The sequence below is a fragment of the Neoarius graeffei genome, chromosome 4 (genome assembly GCF_027579695.1).
Source record: "Neoarius graeffei isolate fNeoGra1 chromosome 4, fNeoGra1.pri, whole genome shotgun sequence".
NCBI lineage: Eukaryota > Metazoa > Chordata > Actinopteri > Siluriformes > Ariidae > Neoarius > Neoarius graeffei.
In genome coordinates this window covers 109,577,434-109,593,000 of record NC_083572.1, presented here as the reverse complement: position 1 = coordinate 109,593,000, position 15,567 = coordinate 109,577,434, and the positions used below count along the sequence as shown (strand labels likewise).

Below are 15,567 nucleotides of genomic sequence, written 5' to 3'. Positions count from 1 at the left end.
TAGATAAAGAAATACAATTAATATTATGCAGAATTTAGTTCAGCCTTTTGGTCCGGCCCTCCACAAAATGTTCTGTTTCTCATGTGGCCCCATGGAAAAAATAATTGCCCACCCCTGTAGTAGACTATACAGTGAGGTCGTCATTTTGTAGTGCTGTCTGAATGTATAGTGAGAATTATTACACCCTATATAGTGCACTCCCACAACGCACTGTGAAAAGCACAGTAGTGTACAACCGATGGTCACTAACCAAGCAATATATACACCATCATGCATTGCGGTTGCGCCCAAAGGCAGATAAAATACAAGAATAAAAAGTCACAGTGCAGAGCGAGGAATAAATCAAAAGCCTAAAATGTGATTTAATAAAAAGCAGCAGTGAAAAAAAAAAAAAAAAGGATTCAGCCTTGATTTTAAAAGAACCGAAAGCTGCAGCAGACACAAAGTACTTTGTATTGATTAATGTGGGAAATGCGTTCAGTATAATATGGATTTATCACAAAAACACGTGCACGTATTTATTATTTTGAAAACCCACCAGCCGACTGATCTGGCACGTTTTAATTGTGCGACAGTAATGACGTAAATAACGGCGCGGCGGAGTAGCATCCGAAAGCGGTTTTTACATTTTTAACCAACGAGCCCACTGTTTAGTCCTCTATACAGAATTCACTAAATAGTGAGTAGTGAATGAGGGAGTGATTTCAGACACAGCCGTAGCTTCCATGGATGATGGAGAAACTGAAATATTGTTTTCAGGTGTAAAGAGGAGCGTTTGTGATTAAAAGACGGCGCTTTGTCTTGGATTCTTCCACTCGAGAACAATCCAGAGAATCAGAGGTGTGAAGGACACGCGGGTGATGTTAATGACCAGAACGAGGAGCTCAGAACATCTACTGGAGCTGCTGGGAAGGAGAAATGTCAATACATTCAAAAACAGCAGCTTCTAGAACACGCACTCACTGGTAATTAAATACCTCTAGGATATTTGAGACTGTTTTAAATCCAAAAATAAAAGTAAAAATAAAGCCGGACATGACGGCATTTTCATCAGGAGACTAAAAGTAGGATTTGAGCGATTGAGTACTTTTGCTTTTCAAGATGTAAACATTACAATAATTCGACTCAAACTTCAGACGTTTGTTCTGACAGTTCGAAAGCGAAGAAAAGGAAGTGAAAGGACGGAGCTTCCTGCTGAAAATACGCCACCAATCAGCGCCGCTGACCCGAACACGCTCCGTGCCCCGTCGTGCAGAAATACACAGGTGTTAACCACCAGGTCTTTCACACATTAACGCTCCACTGCATCACTAAAGGAAACCTGAGCGCCGCCGCAGCGCCGACACTCACCTTCTTCAGGCTGTATCCTGCGTGGAATATGATCGGAGGCAGCAGGATGTTGAAGAACACCTCAGGGTCAAAGGTCACCTGTTACAACAAACAAGATACACAGAAATGCATTATGTACGCCTGTAGAACGAAAACGCTTTGTCCTGATTGGCCGACGCCTGTGTATAGGAGAACTCAAGTTCTAAAATTGATGCTCTGGTTATTATGTAACCACGACAACGGTGTGACAATGAACGGTTCTTTGTCCTACAACGATGAGGATTCCCTGCTTCATTTTTAATCGTGTTAGATAGATTCAAAGTTCCGCCCCACCCAAATATGGCGTTTCCTTCAGAAACTTTGGAAAGTACGTGAAAATACTGACCAAAAAAACCTAAAGGGAATGCAACTATCAACGGAGAAACATACTGTACAACATACTGTTCTTTATTAAACACTCCAGGACTAGCTGTTACAGGAAAATAAATCAACCTCAGATTATTTTCCTCGAACAGCACGACCAGGACTCAACATGAACTCTTTACTCCACTTGTCCCGACCATAACCTTTTTATTCCCAGGTTTATCCCGAGTTCATTGAAAGGAAAGTGACTGATCAGAGTTTATCTAAAAGCAGGTGTCGTTATGATCGTTACGCTTTAATGATTTATACATTTTTTCCCCCCCAAGAAAACTCTAACAATAAAACACAAACTATCCAAAGTCCCATTATGGTCTGTGTTCTAACCCATTACCTGATCTGCAGTTTTAAGAGTTAGATTCGCCCACATTCCAAGCTTTTGGAGGAAATAAAGTTCAATCCTGATTAATCCAGTAAAACCTGAAGTATAAATTAATTTAAAGAAAACGAGTTGGACAGAATCATGCTGTGAATGAAAAACCGTGAGCGAGTTCGGCACTGTTGTAAAATTCCTGCAAAATACGACGACATTTGTGAAGGTTAATTTTAACGTGAACCATACAAAAGAAAACACAATAAAAAGTCAGAATGAAATGAAGATTCACCACAGATATTTATTTTATTGAGGTGTTTGATCGCCAGTTCTCCGATTTCGAGGAGTCTAATAATCTATAAGATATTACACTGTGGTTATTTTTACACAAATCACCTGCTGCATTCGGCTTCCCCGGAATTTCGTAAACAATAATGCGGCCGGATCACCGAAGGGATCGAACTGGTTTTGTTGGAACTTGATTGCTGTAACTCTTGAATAATTTCTATAAAAATGGTGATTTTTCAACAAATATTCAACTCGTCCTGTCGGACAGGCAGATGCAGATTTGACGTGTCCGGACCGAACATTTGGTTGTCCCGGACAGTCGGACTACCATTAAATGTCAAGCGTGCCATTGTGCACACCTTAAGCAATCGGAATCTAATATGCAAAATCATCATTAGATGGACATATTTATTCACTGAAACTTAGATTAGCTTAGATGTTAGTCATGGGCAAACAAACAAACTCAGGTTGTCGAGGTAACGCTGAAATATATTTGGAAAAATTAAAAATGACCAGCTCTGACTATAAAAGAGGACGCAGAACAAAAATTCTCTCTCCGTCGTGTCTTTCACACACGCAGGTGTGTGTTTTACACCAATCTGAACTCGTTTTGGAACGAGATTGTGGTTCGAAAATGCAAGTCTGAGGGTGATGGGTTGCTTTTTTTTTTTGGACTAGTTTTAAAACTAGTCCACAGCTACAAAGATCTCATTTTCAAGAAAATAATCAGGATCAGACCCATACGATTTTGGCATCATATCTGCAAATCAAGAATGGGTAAACTGGTCTCCGACACAAGCGCTGAAATAAACGAAGAAATCTCATCTCCTGTTTCAAGGAACAGATTTTTCTGGGACTATTTTCGGATCTTTCCGAGATGCAGTTGGATTTAACCTTCTGCTGTTCCCAGAGGAGATAAAACCAAAACACATCAAATACACGAGCAAGTCACATGATCTCAGCCACACACTGACACCATCAGGGCTGGAAATTAATTCCCCCCCCATTCTCTTGCGCTTTTCATTTTGCCTCGTCATGCGATTGTAAATTGTTTCATTGACCTTCATTTCTTCTTGTTAAGCTTAAAAGGCAAAAATCTCTCCTAAAGCTACATTTTTAAACCTAGCAATCTTTAATAATCCCTCAACATCTGGATTTATTCCTTACTGCACTCAAAAACAAAGGGTATCATAAATGTTCACATAAGTAACGTTTACTCGGTATAAATTCCAAAAACATTTCCAAGACCAAGAAAAATCCCAAGGCATTGATGATAAATATTTGAAAAATGCTCGATAAACAGTTCCAAAGGGTCAAATTTTGGCCACCATGATTAAAAATAGTGAGGAAACTACGATAAGCGAGGAATAACGTGGCCAGTTTATTAGCACAAGCTGTGTGAGAGTTTTGGTAGGAGGATATTTTGCATATTCATATCCTCCATCCTGGAGTTTTTAATCAGGGTAAAAATGTAGAAATGCTCCTTTCATGGTTATTTGGAAACATAGACAAGATGTTGAAGTGTTTTGTTTCGTAGCGGCACTACACGTCATCACTTCTGACTAACAACCCACACTGAGCGGAAAACAAACAAAAATCTTTTTCCTTTCCTTTTTTTTTTTTTTTACCCTTACCTTCCGAAGCATGTCATTCTGCTCTACGTTGTGGATCTCTCTGGAGTTGATCTCGCCCTTCAGCGTGTACTCGAAGAACTTCCCGCTGATGTTGAGCAGCAGCGTGCTGACCGGTCCCTCCTTCAGGGAGCAGCTGGGCGGAGTCTGATTGTGGTAACTGGTGGAGGGAATTCCATAGCGCAGGATCACACCCACCAGCAAACCTGCCCCACACACACACACCGAGAGACCCTGGTCAAACATCTCTCTCTAGACGGATTCTGATTGGTCGGGAGCTCTGACAGCAGCGCCGGTTGATACCAATACCTGATACGCCATAATTTCCACAGTAACAGCCCATTCACAAGGACAGATGCTCCACAAACATCATAAAAATACCTGAGCGATACAAGAAAGATTTCTTCAAGTAAATGAGCCATTTATGGAAGGAGTCTCCAGTTTCAGAGCTTTAAAAGCTGTAGATCTTCCAACAAGGGAAAAATCTTCAGGACACGTCAGATCTTTAACTGTGAATTCAACTAAACATCAGCGACAGGAAAAAAAAAAAAAAAAAAAAAAAAAAAAGTGTACAAGGGATGAAAATGAAATTTATCCAAAAATAAAATTTTACAATAATAAAAAAATATATATGATTTTATCTTCGATAACTTTCTTTGCATTAAAAAGTGACTCAAGTTTCCATTTCTGTGGTTGGAGATAAGAACACACACACACACTTAGCTACTTCTAATGTTCATGATTGAAGAAATAAGACAAACCATGCACTTAGGTTAAAATAATTCACGCCAAAGTGTCTGGAGTGCCTGATTGCGCTGATACCACAGCGATTTTCCATCGACTACAGTGTTTAACTCATTAACCAAAGGCACAGAATACATTTTAACGTATTAGTCTGAGTGTTCGAGAATAAACACGTCTATCCTCAAGACTTTCCTCTGTTACAAAGCACCGACACTGGAGACTCCTTCCATTAACATTAATAAACCGCTCCGAACAGAAAACCTCTCCACATCCACACGCTTTACTTTAATAAAGCGACAACAACCTGTTTATTAAAGTGAGACGATGTGAGAATCACCTGTGAATGAGCTCTTACTATAGACACAGTCATGTATTAGAACAACCACATTAATAAAAGAAAAAAAAAACACACCCGAATTGACCAGTAACTTCTACAATATTATAGCTTTCGATGTAATTGGGGGTGGGGGGTGGGGTGTCAAAATAAAAATTTAAAAAAAAGAAGACACTATTATAAATAATTCTGTTTAATATGACACAGCTCGAGAAAATATGGAGCACCAAAATAAATACACACAGAATATTAAACCTTTTGGCCATTTTTGGTTGCAGGTATTTCAGTGTTGATCAGTTTATGCATCTCTGTGCAGCTCGATATCGTGGTGAGCTGGAGAATCGCACACACCTTAACAGCATCCCTTACAATCAGAGACTTTCATCTTAAATGGGGAAGCAATGGCTGGCTGGCTGGCTCACACACACACACACACACACACACACACACACACACACAACAACAGGAAGTTAATGGTGTGTGTACTTTGAGGTCACAGGTGTAAATCAGCAGGGGCACTATTAATAACTGGGTTAGTCCCAGCAACACACTCCGAGCCAACAGCAGTGACCTTGCACGTGCACACACAACACACACACACACACACACACACACAAAATCCAGCTAATAGAGCTTAACGCTGTAACACGGCCTACTGCAGGAGGAACAACAACAACGCATAAAGGCAACAGAACAAGCCACACAGTCACTCTCTTGCTTTCTCTCTCTCACACAGTTCTGCTGTGTGAAGCAAAAGTAACCCGTTTTGAAACAAATCATTTATTTACTTGAGAAAATCTGCATCGAGACAGAAAATCACCACGTCACTGCATCTTCATGGCACTGAGACCGAGCTAAATCTAGTCAAGTTTATTTGTATAGCGCTTTTAACAATAAACAGTGTCGCAAAGCAGCTTTACAGAATTTGAACGACTTAAAATCTGAGCTAATTTTATCCCTAATCTATCCCCGATGATGAAGCCTGTGGCGACGGTGGCAAGGAAAACCTCCCTCAGACGACATGAGGAAGAAACCTCGAGAGGAACCAGACTCAAAAGGGAACCCATCCTCATTTGGGCAACAACAAACATGACTATAACATTAACAGTTTTAACATGAAGTCAGTTTCGTTGATGTTATAAACTCTTCATTGATGGAAACTTGAGTGCAAAACTGTTCATGACGACTGCAGTCTTAAAGTTAGCAAGTCGACTGTAGTCCTCAGACATAAAAGCATTACTGTAAGAGTCCAGAGCGTCTTCCAGGTGTGACTTTCAACTGTCCATATGGGGCCGTCCTCCACAGGAGCGATGCGATGAGATTCCAACCAGACACAGGGCACCAGGATGGATCAGGCAGGTCCGAAGAGCAGAAGAGGTTCAGTGTCTCGATCTCAGGACCGACTTGTAACTCAGAGGGACAGACGGGGGGGGGGGGGGAGAAAACACAGGTTGTTGGGTATGCCCAATGTCACCTGAATAAGTAGAACAGTATACATACGGTATTGCACTGAGTACAAGCAGGGACTCCGGCAACTAACTATGACAGCATAACTAAAAGTGGAGAGCCAGAAGGTAACACAGGCATGAGGGAGCCCCGGAATATAAAGCAGCAGCCACTACACCGTCAACAAACTCGAGTGAGCAAGCGAGTGGGGACTGACAGCATCCATACATCCCAGTTTACCAAAACACTCTGTCTGAGGATCCTCCAGATCTACTCCTTTACAACACCATTAACACAAGGCTTGACTAAACAGATATGTTTTCAGCCGAGACTTAAATGCTGAGACTGTGTCTGATTCCCGAACATTACTTGGAAGGCTGTTCCATAACTGTGGGGCTTTGTAAGAAAAGGCTCCGCCCCCTGATGTAGCCTTCACTATACGAGGTACCAGCAGATAGCCTGCACCTTTTGATCTAAGTAGGCGTGGCGGGTCATAGAGGACCAGAAGGTCGCTCAGGTACTGTGGTGCGAGACCATTCAGTGCTTTAAAGGTCAATAGTAGTATTTTATAATTAATATGAAATTTGATTGGGAGCCAATGCAGTGTGGATAAGACGGGTGATGGGGTCATATTTTCTAGTTCTAGTAAGGACTCTTGCTGCTGCATTTTGAACTAACTGGAGCTTGTTTATGCACTTATTGGAACATCCAGACAGTAAGGCATTACAATAATCCAACCTGGAGGTAACAAAAGCATGAACTAGTTTTTCCGTGTCACGTAATGACATTAAATTTCTTATCTTAGCAATATTTCTGAGATGAAAGAAAGCTATCCGGGTAATGTTATCAATGTGAGTTTCGAATGAAAGACTGGGGTCAATAATCACTCCGAGGTCTTTTACTGCCGCACATGAAGAAACAGAAAGGCCATCCAGAGTCACTGTGGAATCAGAAAACTTGCTTCTAGCTGCATGTGGTCCGAGTACAAGTACTTCAGTCTTGTCAGAGTTAAGCAGAAGGAAATTAATAAGCATCCAGTGTCTAATGTCCTTCACACGTTCCTCAATTCTATTAAGCTGGTGTCTCATCAGGTTTTGCAGAAACATACAACTGTGTGTCATCAGCATAACAGTGGAAACTAATACAATGTTTATGAATAATATCACCCAGAGGGAACATATATAGAGAAAAAAAAAAAAAAAAAAGCAGTGGACCCAAGACAGAACCTTGTGGAACACCAAACTTTACCTCAGTATGTCTAGAAACATCACCATTTATATCAACATACTGATAGCGATGAGTTAAATAAGAGCTGAGCCAGGAGACGGCCGTTCCCTTAACTCCCACAACATTTTCTAGTCTATCCAGAAGAATGGAATGATCAATGGTATCAAATGCTGCACTAAGGTCAAGCAACACAAGCAGCGAGACACAGCCCTGATCAGATGCCAACAGTAGGTCGTTTACTACTTTAACCAGTGCTGTCTCTGTGCTATGATGAGGTCTAAATCCTGACTGATACATTTCATGGATGTTATTCCTATGTAAATAAGCATAACTGCTGTGCCACAGCTTTTTCTAGGATCTTGGAGATAAAGGGGAGGTTTGATATTGGCCGATAATTGGACAACTGACAGGGATCAAGGTCAGGTTTATTAATCAGGGGTTTAATAACTGCTAGTTAAAAGGATTTTGGTACATAGCCAATCGTAAGAGAAGAATTTATTTATTTTTTTTTAGGTCTAATGTTTCTACATAAACTCACTGAGGATCCACTGAAACAGCCAGCATTCTCAGCCTGTATCTCAGGATAGTACACGAGCCGTATCATGATAAACTATGACAATACTCTGACACACTTTTAAAAAAAAAAAAAAAAGTGAAAAAAACTGACTAAAAAAAAATATATCCAACTAATAAAAAGAAAAATCTGACTAATAGAAAAAAATCCAACAAAGGAAAAAAAAAAAAAAAAAAACTAAAAAGCAAAGAGAAAACCCAACTGAAAAAAAAAAAACATCCAGCTAATAAAACAAAAAAATCCGAATGAAAAGTGAAAAAAGACTAAAAGAAAAAAAAAGGGAAAACCCGACTGAAAGAAATAAAAAAAAGCCGACAAAGAAAAAAAATATTCAGCTAATAAAAAGAAACAAACCCGACTGAAAGGAAAAAAATCTGAAAAAAAGACTAAAAGAAAAAAAAATGAATAATTTAGACAGCTTTTTACATCCCTCAGCAGATCCACAACCGTTTTTCTGAGGTCCTCAGAGAGCTCTTTAGAGCAAGACATGGTGACACCACACACGGTCAGGTTTAAATCAGACGGGTTTTACCTGCACCAGGTTCTGATCAACGGCATCTAATCTGGAACACCGGAGTCGAATTTGATGGAATTGAAAGTGTGATAAATCTAAGGGTGTACTTATTTTTTCTGACTGACTTTTGTTTTTGTTTTTTTTTACATAAAAATGTCAATTTTACATGTCGTTTGTTGCAGTAGATCGCCTTTATCTGTCATCACTGTATCAAAGAGAGTGAAGTGTTTGCTTGTTTAAGTACATTGTGGAAAGTCTGCAATTTCCATGGGATGTACTTATTTTTTCACATCACTGTATTTCCGATCACGGAGCAACTTTCCTGGTGTATAAAGAGGGCGATAAATTTGCACGGTTACCAAAAGCACTTCAACATTCAGTTTACCCACTGTTATTGTTTCGAAAGCATTTCTAATGCGTAGTGCAAAATACGTCATTCTGGACACTGAAGCTCTATTGTATCACACATCAGACCTCGGGGTGCCAAAATAAAAAAGGCATCAAATGCTACAGCACCGGACCAAACGCCACAGGGTGGTATCAAACGCCGCAGCACCAGACCAAACGCCGCAGCACCGGATCAAAACACTGCAGGGTGGCATCAAACGCCGCAGCACCAGACTAAAACGCCGCAGCACCGGACCAAACGCCGCAGAGTGGCATCAAACGCCGCAGTATTGGACCAAACTCTGCAGGGTGGCATCAACCGCCACAGTATCGGACCAAACGCAGCAGAGTGGCATCAACCGCCGCAGTATCGGACTAAACGCAGCAGAGTGGCATCAAACAATGTATCAGACCAAACACTGCAGGGTGGCATCAAACGCTGCAGTATCGAACCAAATGCAGTAGAGTGGCATCAAACACCACAGTATTGGACCAAATGTGGCAGAGTGGCATCAACTGCCGCAGTATCGGACCAAACACCGCAGGGTGGCATCAACTGCCGCAGTATCGGACTAAACGCAACAGAGTCGCATCAAACATCACCGTATCAGACCAAACACCATAGAGTGGCATCAAACACTGCAGTATCAGACCAAATGCTGCAGAGTGGCATCAACTGCCACAGGACTAAACACCACAGAGTGGCATCAAGCACCACAGGATCAGACCAAATGCCACAGAGTCATGCTACACAACAGGATCAAATAAAAACAGTCTGGAGAAAGTTTACAGTGATGAGGATGAAACAGAACAAACAAGAAAGAAAGAAAACAGGTGTCATTTTTTAATACTAATTTTTTAAAAACAGTAACTGGCAAACTGCTGCGCTCTAAAAGGAATCATCCACTTCATTCCATGCTTTTCAAGGAAAATAAATTACATCAATATTTTACTGATCATTTCCTAAAAGGGGTGTTTATTAAAGTCAACACCATGAATCTTGGTCTCAAAAAATGTCCACGTCATCTTTAATATAAATGATTAGTAAAACATTGACTGAGCTCTGTCTGTCCCAGGTCTGGACAGGATGAGCTCTACATTCGGCGCGCTCCCGTTCCAGGATGAGCTCTACATTCGGCGCGCTCCCGTTCCAAGAGGAGCTCTACATTCGGCGCGCTCCCGTTCCAAGAGGAGCTCTACATTCGGCGCGCTCCCGTTCCAAGAGGAGCTCTACATTCGGCGCGCTCCCGTTCCAGGATGAGCTCTACATTCGGCGCGCTCCCGTTCCAGGATGAGCTCTACATTCGGCGCTCTCCCGTTCCAGGATGAGCTCTACATTCGGAGCTCTCCCGTTCCAGGATGAGCTCTACATTCGGCGCTCTCCCGTTCCAGGATGAGCTCTACATTCGGCGCTCTCCCGTTCCAGGATGAGCTCTACATTCGGCGCTCTCCCGTTCCAGGATGAGCTCTACATTCGGCGCTCTCCCGTTCCAGGATGAGCTCTACATTCGGCGCTCTCCCGTTCCAGGATGAGCTCTACATTCGGCGCTCTCCCGTTCCAGGATGAGCTCTACATTCGGCGCTCTCCCGTTCCAGGATGAGCTCTACATTCGGCGCTCTCCCGTTCCAGGATGAGCTCTACATTCGGCGCTCTCCCGTTCCAGGATGAGCTCTACATTCGGCGCTCTCCCGTTCCAGGATGAGCTCTACATTCGGCGCTCTCCCGTTCCAGGATGAGCTCTACATTCGGCGCTCTCCCGTTCCAGGATGAGCTCTACATTCGGCGCTCTCCCGTTCCAGGATGAGCTCTACATTCGGCGCTCTCCCGTTCCAGGATGAGCTCTACATTCGGCGCTCTCCCGTTCCAGGATGAGCTCTACATTCGGCGCTCTCCCGTTCCAGGATGAGCTCTACATTCGGCGCTCTCCCGTTCCAGGATGAGCTCTACATTCGGCGCTCTCCCGTTCCAGGATGAGCTCTACATTCAACACACTCCCGTTCCAGGATGAGCTCTACATTCGGCACTCTCCCGTTCCAGGATGAGCTTTACATTCAGCACACTCCCATTCCAGGATGAGCTCCACATTCAGCACGCTGCCATTCCAGGATGAGCTCCACATTCAGCACGCAGCCATTCCAGGATGAGCTCCACATTCAGCACGCTGCCATTCCAGGATGAGCTTTACATTCAGCACACTCCCATTCCAGGATGAGCTCTACATTCAGCACTCTCCCATTCCAGGATGAGCTCTACATTCAGCACACTCCCATTCCAGGATGAGCTCTACATTCAGCACTCTCCCATTCCAGGATGAGCTCTACATTCAGCACGCTCCCATTCCAGGATGAGCTCTACATTCAGCACGCTCCCATTCCAGGATGAGCTTTACATTCAGCACACTCCCATTCCAGGATGAGCTCTACATTCAGCACTCTCCCATTCCAGGATGAGCTTTACATTCAGCACTCTCCCATTCCAGGATGAGCTTTACATTCAGCACGCTGCCATTCCAGGATGAGCTTTACATTCAGCACTCTCCCATTCCAGGATGAGCTCTACATTCAGCACGCTGCCATTCCAGGATGAGCTTTACATTCAGCACTCTCCCATTCCAGGATGAGCTTTACATTCAGCACACTTCCATTCCAGGATGAGCTTTACATTCAGCACTCTCCCATTCCAGGATGAGCTTTACATTCGGCACACTTCCATTCCAGGATGAGCTCTACATTCAGCACTCTCCCATTCCAGGATGAGCTTTACATTCAGCACACTTCCATTCCAGGATGAGCTCTACATTCAGCACACTTCCATTCCAGGATGAGCTTTACATTCAGCACTCTCCCATTCCAGGATGAGCTCTACATTCAGCACGCTGCCATTCCAGGATGAGCTTTACATTCAGCACTCTCCCATTCCAGGATGAGCTCTACATTCAGCACTCTCCCATTCCAGGATGAGCTTTACATTCAGCACTCTCCCATTCCAGGATGAGCTCTACATTCAGCACGCTGCCATTCCAGGATGAGCTCTACATTCAGCACTCTCCCATTCCAGGATGAGCTCTACATTCAGCACTCTCCCATTCCAGGATGAGCTTTACATTCAGCACTCTCCCATTCCAGGATGAGCTCTACATTCAGCACGCTGCCATTCCAGGGTGAGCTCTACATTCGGCACTCTCCCATTCCAGGATGAGCTTTACATTCGGCGCTCTCCCGTTCCAGGATGAGCTTTACATTCGGCGCTCTCCCGTTCCAGGATGAGCTCTACATTCGGCGCTCTCCCGTTCCAGGATGAGCTCTACATTCGGCGCTCTCCCGTTCCAGGATGAGCTCTACATTCGGCGCTCTCCCGTTCCAGGATGAGCTCTACATTCGGCGCTCTCCCGTTCCAGGATGAGCTCTACATTCGGCGCTCTCCCGTTCCAGGATGAGCTCTACATTCGGCGCTCTCCCGTTCCAGGATGAGCTCTACATTCGGCGCTCTCCCGTTCCAGGATGAGCTCTACATTCGGCGCTCTCCCGTTCCAGGATGAGCTCTACATTCGGCGCTCTCCCGTTCCAGGATGAGCTCTACATTCGGCGCTCTCCCGTTCCAGGATGAGCTCTACATTCGGCGCTCTCCCGTTCCAGGATGAGCTCTACATTCGGCGCTCTCCCGTTCCAGGATGAGCTCTACATTCGGCGCTCTCCCGTTCCAGGATGAGCTCTACATTCGGCGCTCTCCCGTTCCAGGATGAGCTCTACATTCGGCGCTCTCCCGTTCCAGGATGAGCTCTACATTCGGCGCTCTCCCGTTCCAGGATGAGCTCTACATTCGGCGCTCTCCCGTTCCAGGATGAGCTCTACATTCAACACACTCCCGTTCCAGGATGAGCTCTACATTCGGCACTCTCCCGTTCCAGGATGAGCTTTACATTCAGCACACTCCCATTCCAGGATGAGCTCCACATTCAGCACGCTGCCATTCCAGGATGAGCTCCACATTCAGCACGCAGCCATTCCAGGATGAGCTCCACATTCAGCACGCTGCCATTCCAGGATGAGCTTTACATTCAGCACACTCCCATTCCAGGATGAGCTCTACATTCAGCACTCTCCCATTCCAGGATGAGCTCTACATTCAGCACACTCCCATTCCAGGATGAGCTCTACATTCAGCACTCTCCCATTCCAGGATGAGCTCTACATTCAGCACGCTCCCATTCCAGGATGAGCTCTACATTCAGCACGCTCCCATTCCAGGATGAGCTTTACATTCAGCACACTCCCATTCCAGGATGAGCTCTACATTCAGCACTCTCCCATTCCAGGATGAGCTTTACATTCAGCACTCTCCCATTCCAGGATGAGCTTTACATTCAGCACGCTGCCATTCCAGGATGAGCTTTACATTCAGCACTCTCCCATTCCAGGATGAGCTCTACATTCAGCACGCTGCCATTCCAGGATGAGCTTTACATTCAGCACTCTCCCATTCCAGGATGAGCTTTACATTCAGCACACTTCCATTCCAGGATGAGCTTTACATTCAGCACTCTCCCATTCCAGGATGAGCTTTACATTCGGCACACTTCCATTCCAGGATGAGCTCTACATTCAGCACTCTCCCATTCCAGGATGAGCTTTACATTCAGCACACTTCCATTCCAGGATGAGCTCTACATTCAGCACACTTCCATTCCAGGATGAGCTTTACATTCAGCACTCTCCCATTCCAGGATGAGCTCTACATTCAGCACGCTGCCATTCCAGGATGAGCTTTACATTCAGCACTCTCCCATTCCAGGATGAGCTCTACATTCAGCACTCTCCCATTCCAGGATGAGCTTTACATTCAGCACTCTCCCATTCCAGGATGAGCTCTACATTCAGCACGCTGCCATTCCAGGATGAGCTCTACATTCAGCACTCTCCCATTCCAGGATGAGCTCTACATTCAGCACTCTCCCATTCCAGGATGAGCTTTACATTCAGCACTCTCCCATTCCAGGATGAGCTCTACATTCAGCACGCTGCCATTCCAGGGTGAGCTCTACATTCAGCACTCTCCCATTCCAGGATGAGCTTTACATTCAGCACTCTCCCATTCCAGGATGAGCTTTACATTCAGCACTCTCCCATTCCAGGATGAGCTCTACATTCAGCACGCTGCCATTCCAGGGTGAGCTCTACATTCAGCACTCTCCCATTCCAGGATGAGCTTTACATTCAGCACTCTCCCATTCCAGGATGAGCTCTACATTCAGCACGCTGCCATTCCTCTACAAGAATTTAACTCAGATTAACCATTAACTCCAGGAGCGCGTGAACGCACCGTGACCGTTCAGCAGGGTCTCCAGGACCTTCATCTGAAAACTAAACCACATTATTCACTCAGGAGCGCGTCACTGCCTGCGTTATGAAAAGAAGTTTTTATACAGATGTATACCAAAGAAAAAACAGTGAAAATAAAGTATCGCGATGAGAAGCAAAATGAGCCAATTTACTGTTCCATGCAGCGTTCACTGCTCCGGGAGGCTGTGAAATTGGTCCTCAGGGTCCGAAATCACAACCCAAAGTGAATTTAGAATTAATTCACTTTTTTAATGTTAAACGAACATGCAGGATAACATTTCCTTTTATTTTTGTGTCATTTGGTGCTCAGTGGAATCTGAGGTGATGATGGGATTAGCAGCTAGCAGGCTAACATGAGACCGCTAAAGAATAAGAATGCAGATTTACAGGCTGCGGTTTGTTTGTTTGTTTGTTTGTTTGTTTGTTTTTCTTACCGTAAATCATAGCCAAGCCGGTTTCGTGCAGGAAACGCACTCTCCTGTGTTTGAAGAGCCATATAGTCAAAATGGTCAGCGTCAGCAGTAAAATAAAGGTGAGTAAATTAACGCTGTCCTGGCGGTGACTCTCCTCTGCCTCCTTCTCCGTGGCCAGCTCCTCCATCCCTCCGCCATCCGCACAGATGATCCGAACCGCCAGGCTGAACAGCAGCACGACCCTGCTCCCCCAGGGGCGCCTCCACGGCTTCAGGCTGAGAGCTGCCTCCATCATGCGTGATGCAAAAACTCCGGAGCCCTGCTGCTGCTGCAAGGTATCGCCAAGAAAACGAGACTCGAACTGGGAGTCGATTCCAAAAAGATTCAGCATTGTGAATCGATTCACAATGCTGACCTTTGGAGTCGATTCCTTATAACTGAAGACTGGAGTCCAGTTTCAGATCGAAACATTCATGGTCCGATAATGCATGGAATCGACTCTGAAGCTATCCTGACGCGAAAGAGATTCGATTCTTTGCATCTTTGCTGCATCGAATGAATGATTTCATGCATCAGAAGTTCTGAATCGGAACATCATGCTGCGGAG

At 44.4% G+C, this 15,567-nt stretch overlaps 1 protein-coding gene across 1 annotated transcript in view; it reads right to left on the bottom strand.

The window, feature by feature from the left end:
- The window catches only part of slc9a7 (solute carrier family 9 member 7), a 142,196-nt gene extending 126,899 nt beyond the window's left edge, over positions 1-15,297 (bottom strand). The window contains 3 exon segments of the mRNA XM_060920160.1: positions 1,351-1,428; positions 3,985-4,187; positions 14,982-15,297. Coding sequence (XP_060776143.1) covers positions 1,351-1,428; positions 3,985-4,187; positions 14,982-15,255 — 555 coding nt within the window. The 5' untranslated portion in view covers positions 15,256-15,297.
- Between the last annotated feature and the right edge of the window lie 270 nt (positions 15,298-15,567).